The sequence below is a fragment of the Gavialis gangeticus genome, unplaced genomic scaffold (assembly GCF_001723915.1).
Source record: "Gavialis gangeticus isolate Ggan-Ray unplaced genomic scaffold, GavGan_comp1, whole genome shotgun sequence".
In the NCBI taxonomy this organism is placed as follows: Eukaryota; Metazoa; Chordata; order Crocodylia; family Gavialidae; genus Gavialis; species Gavialis gangeticus.
The window spans coordinates 10965127-10973456 of NW_017729012.1; the positions used below are offsets into that span (position 1 = coordinate 10965127).

General features: G+C 52.3%; 1 protein-coding gene across 8 annotated transcripts in view; it reads left to right on the top strand.

Annotated features, from left to right (window-relative positions):
* Window positions 1–5018, top strand: part of FAM222B (family with sequence similarity 222 member B) — a 28194-nt gene extending 23176 nt beyond the window's left edge. For all 8 annotated transcript variants that reach the window (XM_019511250.1, XM_019511251.1, XM_019511257.1 and 5 more), the window contains one exon: window positions 1137–5018. In XM_019511250.1, the coding sequence (XP_019366795.1) occupies window positions 1137–2668 (1532 nt within the window). In that variant the 3' untranslated portion in view covers window positions 2669–5018. The remainder of the gene's footprint in view (window positions 1–1136) is intronic.
* Window positions 5019–8330: the final 3312 nt, after the last annotated feature.

The window sequence follows — 8330 nt, forward strand, 5'->3', positions numbered from 1 at the left end:
GGGGGGGGGGGGCCAAGCACTGTGCTGTGTTAGCTGGAGGGGAGATGCCTCTTCTGGCGAAGAAAGTGCAGGAGGGAAAATCAAGCAAAGGAGGAGTCTGAAGCTGGAAGCGTGTACTAGAAGCTTATAAAATCCCTGTTACAGCTGTAGCTCGTGGGAGGTAGCCAGCACGTAGCTGTGGAGGGGAAGTGGGTTGAGTTCAGCTGCCTAGTGAGATGCACATGCTCCCCTTGCTTTTATCCAAAGGCTGCTCCTGACATGTTGTAATAGGCCCCTGCCTGAGCTCGAGCAGCGAGGTGCATGTCTTCCAGGTGATGACAGGGTGGCTCTGGGCATGCTTTGTGTGTACTTGGTGAAGGAATGGGCCTCTGATCTGGGAAGGTGATCACCAGCCTCCTTGTGTCCTTCGTTTGGCCACCGCCCCGACTGAGCATCGCAGCTGATGAGGGTGCATGGTGGGAAGGTGCAGAGCAGCACACCTGAGCAGGGTGGAGATGATAAGCTCTCACCTGGCTGGGCTCAGGCAGTCGATGCTTCCTGCCGGGAAGGAGGAGGGACCCTTTAAGAGCTGTGTTCAAATGCTGCTGGGTTAGAACGAAGCTGAAGTTAGAGGCCGGGAAGCATCTGCCGAAATGGCTCCTGGGGGCCTGCGTGAGGGTTGTGCCTCTCTTCAAAATCTGCTCTCTCTTTCCTGAACACAAAGCTCAGGCTTCTGAGGGCGGCCGTGGCAGCGCGGGAAGAGGCAGATTTAAGTTCAGCTGCGGCACACCTGTTCTGGGCTTCCCTTCTCCCACCCCCTTACCTGGCCTAGGAAGTCCTCCAAGGTGGGGACTGGCCCAGGCACTTATCACTCCGCGTTCATTTTGTTCGCTGCCCTTCAGGGCTTGGCACAAACCAGTTTTGAACAAGGAGCCGTTAGGCACGGCCCTGCTGCCCTAGGCAGGTCTTGCCCAAGGTTGCGCAGCAGGGCTGCGTCGCTAGCCCAGCAGCTAAGGGAAGGAAGTTCCTGTTCTTCGGCCGTGATTTCAGGGCAGATGCTGCTCTGGCCGCTTGGTTCGTGGGGGGGGGGCTTTTCACGGTGCAGTGGGGCTCTCTAGCAAGGGTCAGCACTGACAGGGTTGTCTCTCTCTCCGCAGGGGACACTACACAGAAAATGAGATCTGCACAGTATCCTACCCCAGCAGAATTGGATGCTTATGCTAAGAAGGTCGCCAACAACCCACTGACTATAAAAATATTTCCCAACAGCGTCAAGGTTCCCCAGAGGAAACACATACGCCGTACTGTGAACGGACTCGATACTTCAGGCCAGAGGTACAGTCCTTACCCGCCTCAGGCCACCACCAAAACCGGCCTGCTGGCGATCGTGAAATCTCCCGCAAAGGGCATCCTCAAGGACTTTGACGGGACCCGCACGCGCCTGTTGCCGGACGCCATGATGAACCCCCCTTCCACACCGTATGTTGCACCTAGCACTTTAAGCCACCCCCAGGCGCTCGCACGCCAGCAGGCTCTTCAGCATGCACAGACTCTGCCGCACCCCCAGAGCATCCCGCAGCACCCTCAGGGCATCCCGCAGCCGCAGGCTTTGCCACACCCTCAGAGCATGCCGCCGGCCCAGGGCTTGCAGCACCCCCCGAGCCTGGCACACCAGGCGCTGCAGCACCCCGCGAACCCGCTGCTGCAGCCAGGTTTACATGGAAGCAGAAAGATGCCGGATGCAGACGCGCCGCCGAATGTGACCGTGTCTACCTCAACCATCCCCCTCTCCATGGCTGCCACTCTGCAGCAGAGCCAGCCGCCAGACCTGAGCAGCATCGTGCACCAGATCAACCAGTTCTGCCAGGCGAGAGCTGGCATTAGCACTACCTCAGTCTGTGAGGGACAGATTGCAAACCCCAGCCCCATAAGTCGTAACCTGCTTATCAATGCAAGTACCAGGGTATCAACTCACAACGTCCCCACGCCCATGCCTTCCTGTGTAGTTAACCCTGTCGACCACGCTGCTGCTCTGCCCTCCGCCTCCGTTAATGTGCCCATGGTGAACGTTAACAGAGTGCCGGCTGCGTACCAGAGCGAAATCAAAGCGGCCGCCTGGAACCAGCACCAGCTCGCCCATCTGCAGCAAATGTGCGGTGACGCGGCTGGGCCTGCTGGACTTGCCGGGAAGCACCCTCAGAGAGAGCTTGCAGGGCCAGGATTCCCTGGTAAGACATCCAGCTACCCTCAAGAACTGTGCATGGGCCAGTCTTTCAACTTAAAGCCTCCCCTCGAGAAGCCTACACCTTCCCCGCCTGTGAACGGGTTGCAGGGCCCCTTGCCATATACGAATGGGCACTATTTCCAGCCCATATGGAATAACATTCTGCCCACACCGAACAGTGACAGCTCTGGGTCGCAAGACCTTGCCATGCCTTTTCACGGAGGACAGCCAGCAGGCGCGCCGCTAGATTGTGCAGCAGGAACTCACTATCGAGCTGGAGCTGGCTCATCCAGCCAGAGTAACGTGATGCAGACCATGGATTACCTAAGCGGGGACTTCCAGCAGTCTTGCTTCAGAGATCAGAGCATGGCCGTGCTGGGAAAAGTCCATCGGCCTCCCATGAACCGAGCGCCTGAACCAACTGATAGTCGAAATCTTCATATTCAGCACCCAGGGTATAGATAGGCTGCAGTCACTTTCACAGACAAAATTATAGGTTTAGTCTTAATTTTAATTAATAAGCAAGGCATTTTTAACTTGCAAACTTGTGTGATCATTATAGTAACCATTGAAACAAAACAATACTGTATATTTAAAAGCTTTGCCTCCGCGTTGCCTGTCTCCTTTTGCGTCCGGTACTTCACATGCCTTTTGTTTCAAAGAGCTGGCTCACGCTATCGCATGCCACAGCCGTTTCTTCACCACAGAATCCCCTCTGCACAGCCTTTGCCTTCTGCTTGGTAACTATTTGCTGGCCTCGCGTTGTTGCGGCAGGGTTCACAGCTGCATTTTTTAGCCGGCTCTTTAAAGAGCCAGGTACCAATAGCTGCTTACATTTCCATTTCAATTTCCTCTGATGATTAAGAGCAAGAGAATTTGTCAGGAAGCAGGGCTTGTTTTCAACCCTGAAGTCCATTTCATTACATGCATTAAACATTGACCATTTGCACTGTCTAGAGGCCTGTTTAATTGAAAAGGAAGCCTGCTTCTGAAAGGATCCAGCTAGGGTTATCTATTTAGGCATTAACATATAGGCTGAAGCTCTTTTTGCTGGCGCTTGCAGAGTTCTGCATTTATCGTTTAGACTTTGTCCAAAGTCGAAGTCCCTTACCAATTTTTTTTCTGAACACTTCGTTGAGGACAGGGTATGAGGGGGGTGGCAGTTTTAGGATGTAGGCTGCCCAGCTGCGTTGGTGGCTGCCGCCGCCTCCATCTGATTTCCCTTCCCCCTCGCTGTTTGGAAAGCTAACTATGTCTGAACCCCTCGCTGCTAGGAGTCTGGATGTCCTGATGCAAAGTGCTGTAGTGAGGTTTTATCCCAGGGATCCAGACCCGCTGACCACCCCAAAAAGGGTTCGGGTTCTCCCCGAGTAGATAGGATTAATTTCAGGGTGGGGAGGCATCAAAGGAGGTCCGTCTCCAGTGCAATGGAAGGGGCACAGGGCGGCGTGGCAGTCTCACATTCCAGCGGCAGGACCTGTGCCAGGGGAGGTATCGGCTGCCAAGTGACGCTCCAGTCTCGAGATGTGGTGGGGCATACGTTAACGCGCCACAGGAGAGGTTTTCTCTGGGAAATGCTACAAAGCTATTTAGAAAGTAGCTTTTCCCCAGAGTCTCGGTGCCTAACTACTTCTCTTCTCTTCTCTCCCCCACCACTGACAGCGTAGCTGAGTTGGTGACCAGTACAAAGAACACTAACCCTTGGGTAACCTCGGTGTCTCGGTCTCTTCAGTGCATCGAAAACTCCCTTCTGTTTTTTTACTAGTTCGGTTTGTTGTGCGTAGGAAGCTTCTCATCTGCAACGAGACTAATACTTGAATGTAATGATCACAATCAAGTTTGGAATTTAAAAAAGAAAAGTAAATGCATCGATTCTTTATATGTACACTGGCTAAAAATATTGCTCTACACTGTAACTTTTAAGTGTAATATTTCTGTATGAATGTCGCCTGGTAGTGTGGGTTTGAGTAGCATTGTGTATGAGTGAACCCACTGGCCTCTGCCATTCACTGGCCTCCCCTCACAGCCCTTTGAAAAACAAAGCCTTAAGTATTTGCTCCTTGAACTGTCCTTAATGAGCATGGTTTAAAATCTTAAGACATCATACAAAATTTAAAAAACAAACAACAAACCTACAAGTTTTGAAGTGACGTCCTAGTTGGCTAGAGATTCTTAAAGTTTTTCGTAAATGGGAAAATTAGAAAACGTTTCTTTGTATTTTTTTAATTTAGACGTGTAGTTCTGGGCTGTAACAAATATTTAGGTTTCAAAGCTTAGCAGAGTACGTTTTCTGACTCCTTGCGTAAGGCAGTACACTTATACCCTGTCATTATTTAAATTCTTTTAAGTGTACTATAACCGTTCTTTAGTGATAACTCTTTAGCAAAGTTAAGCAATTTGACTAAAGACGGATTAAATTATGTGTTGGCTTGTGTTGCCTTATATTTAAAAAGGAAAAATTGCCTGATTGTGTTATGCCAAATGATAGCAACATGAAGTCCTAATTTATTGTTTATAATCGTATTCCTGAAGTCTTTGTGAAAACTGGTAAATATACATCTATGAAAGAACAAAAATCCTGAGGCTTTTCATGCAATATTTTTCTGAATACATTATCTTGGAAGCCAAGGTTTGAGTCTGAAGCTGCTTCCTTCTCTTCTCCCTATTGTCTTTCCCTCCCCCAGATTGATCTAGGGCTGTGCTATGACTTTAACATGCCCTGCTAAGTTAATTACTGTGAGGTGTCTGCGACCTGGATACAAGCCTTTTTACTAAATAAAATATTGGTATCTCCTCTCTGCATTAGCCTGCTACACCTATGAACCCAGACTGTTATTTAAAACTAACGTTCCTTCTGCTCTCCTCCCAAAAGAATCGCCGCAGCCCCGTGTTGTGGCTCGTGGCAGAAAGCGATTAAGGTGCTGGCAGTTATGCTGATGTTACAGTAAGCCATGGAAGACACTCCGTGAATCTTGTTCTGCCCTGGTAACTGCCCCCAGCACTGCCGATGTGGGCATCAGGACTGGGAAGCAAAAATATTCCCAAGTCGCATACATCTAGGCAGGACGTTGCATTAACCTGCTCGAAAAACACCGTTTTGCTCTTACAAGCCACTACAATGTGACCCCCCCTCTATTCCAGGAGTCACGTTCTTATTTTTCTGTAAAAAAACAAACAAACAACCCCCCACACACACGCACACACCCCCCTTCATTTCTGCATTGGCCTGTGGCGAACAGCTTTCTGTTCTAGCAAACTCTCCTGACTCGAGGGCCTGACGCTTTTTAAAATACTTTGATTCATTCCACTTTTGCTTTAGAAATGCAGCTTGTCAGATAGACTGACCCCAACGGGAGCCCAGCAAGGCTCTGATGGTTTAATCAGGCCATCCTGCGCTGCGCAGGGGGCTGGATGAGTTGACCTCGCGAGGTCCCTTCCGGCCTCACTTCCCGAGGATGAGGGGGTGCCTGAATGTGCTGCGCTCGGCAGGAGAACGAAGGGAGTGCTGCGCTGGCCCCGCAGCCGGAGCCCGGGAGTACCTCCTCCCCCGGGTCTGCCGTAGAGCGGTGCCTGTGCCTCTGCGTGGCAGGAGCTGCACGTCCGACCCTCAGCAACACTTCGCAGGGTTCCTGCGGCCGGGCGTTTCCCCTCTCTCGGTCCTGCTGATGCAGAGACAAGCTGCTTGTTGTCAGTCCTTGCTCCGTGCAGTGCCGAAGGCTGTGGAAGTGCCTCCAGTGGGGTGGGAGCTGTGGGCGTGTAGGCCATCCTTGTAGCCATCTAGGGTTTTTCCCTGGGGGCAGCAAAGACGTGGGGGCCTGGCGTTGGAGCATGCACCCCCATTCCAGACCGAGCGCTGCGGCTTCCTGCTGCCTCCCCTCAGCAAGGCCAAGGGCTTTGCAACCTGGAGCGCAAGCATCTGGCTTCTGTGTCTCCCTGCCTGCCTGTGGATGCCTGGACAAAGGGACTCTACCCCTGGGCTAGCATAAGGACCAGGGGTCTTGCGCGCTTTCTCCTCGGCAAGTTCTGGCCTGCTCCATGCTGTGATCTCGGCACCACGCCGCCCTGCGCCAGCTCGGCAGAATATGGCGCTTGTGATGGTTTCTAGTGACTCTTCCCACTGAAGTTTTGTGGTGGTCAGACACCGAAGCGATAAGTGGGGAAGTGGTGGAAAGCCTTCCAACGGGAAGCTTCCCTCTCTCCTGTGTCGTTTATTAAGCGGGGGCGTTGAAGCTGTTCAATCACATGCCCAATTTGTTACAGCCCAAAGGTAACATTTTATAGTGGCGCTTGTGATTTTTTTTTTTTTCCCCTTAAAATCTTTTCTTGAAGCTTCTGCTGCGACAAGAGATCTCCACAGGACTTGGCCATTCCCGTAGAAACTGAGCAGAAATGTTTGCAGTGGAGAGAATTGGGACTTGTATTTCATGAAACACACACTGATTTATTCTATGCGCTGCTTCTCACGTGCTACGGGTATAAACTAGAACCTTTTTGTCCACAGGAGAAATAAAAAGTAAAGCCAAAAAAAAAAAAAAAGACCTGTTCCTGCTGCCCCTTCTGCGGTCTTTGTGCTGTGAGTGATTGAGGCTGGCTGGGCCTGTGGTGCTCAGCTGCAGAAAAGGCAGAACCACGGGCATGGTGCCTGGAGGAACGGTCCTGTGTCTGTTCCTTTGTGGGGAGGGGACCGGCTTTCCTTCTTGCATTCCTGGAGCTATTAGTGCAGTTGGTACTTCTGCTATCCTGAGACGCGCTAAAAACATGACATGGTGCAGTGGCATGGCGACGTAATGTTCTCCTTAGCCCTCTGGCCAAGCTCTGCATTGCTGGAAGCAAGAGGCAGATACCAAGTTTAATATAGCAAAATATGAAAGCCAATATTTAACGCACACTGTTTGTGCCAAAGCCTCAAACATGGGTGAAGCAACATGGATCTAGTCAATGGGGCTAGTGGCACAGCAGACGCGGGGTCTGTTCTAGCTCTGATGCTGCAGCGCCCTGGGGTGCCTCCAGATCCTTTTAAGGGTGCTGTGTACTACCACCATTGTGTGCAAACACCGCCACAATTTGCAGGCACTTAAAAAGGAGCGCAGGGTGTCAGACCCTTCTGCCCCGCGGTTTTCTGTGCTCTTCGCAACCTAGAGAACTATCTTGTTCTTTATCTGCATGCGAAAGATGAGTGAGAGCCGAGAGCTGGCCTTCTCCAAGGGGGCCCTTCAGTCTAAAAATGTTGAGCCACTGCTTCAGGGGAAGAGGCAGCCGCTGGTGGTGTTGCTTTAAAACCCATCTCATGGTCAAATTGTTGAGCCCATAGTCCCCTAGATTTACCTTGACAGCCCCATGGGACACCAAGTCAAAGCCCTTCCTAAAGTCCAAGTAAATGACTCCATCCTCCTGTCCCGTACCCAGGTGGTGAGTAACCTGTCGGAGGAGATGATGTTAGTCAGACTGACCCACAGCAAAGCGGTGCTGCCTGTCCTTCAGGATTTTGCCTTCTACTAGCTTATATATGGACTCCTTGAGACATTTTTGGAGGATTTTTCCTGGGATTGAGTTCAGGCCCATTGGCCTATAGTTCCCTGGGTCCCCTCTCCTCCCCTGCTTGAAAATGGGCACAACATTGGGCCTCTTCCAGACTCCTGGGACCTCTCCTGAGCACCATAAATTGTCAAAGAGGTTCGCCAGCAATGACTTCAGCAGACGGAGTCATCCCCTCCACAACCGCCAACCCCAGAGTCCCGGCATCCGCCAGTGCCGAGACGTTGGGGGTATGGTTTTCAAGGGAGGGGCTGCCATTTTGGGGGAGGGGTCTGCCAATGGTTGGGGCCAGGGTAAAGTGACGGAAGTTGCCCCCCCAGGCACAGCCATCCTGAAGCCCCCTCGGCCTGTTGCATGTCTTTTGGGGGGAGAAGGGGAGTGGCGCTGCTGAGCCAGTGCTACGGTGTGTGTGTGTGCGTGTGTGTGCGCGCACGCGTGCACCCACGTGCCCCCCCTCCGCCGGGGCGCAGCGAGGACCCTCAGCGGTGGCGGTTGCGCCTGCCCCGGCCGGGGGCTCCAAGCACAGCCGGGTCTCGGGTCTCGGTGCGGGCCCGGGCCCCATCCCCGCCGTCTCCAGGCTGAGGCTCAGCAC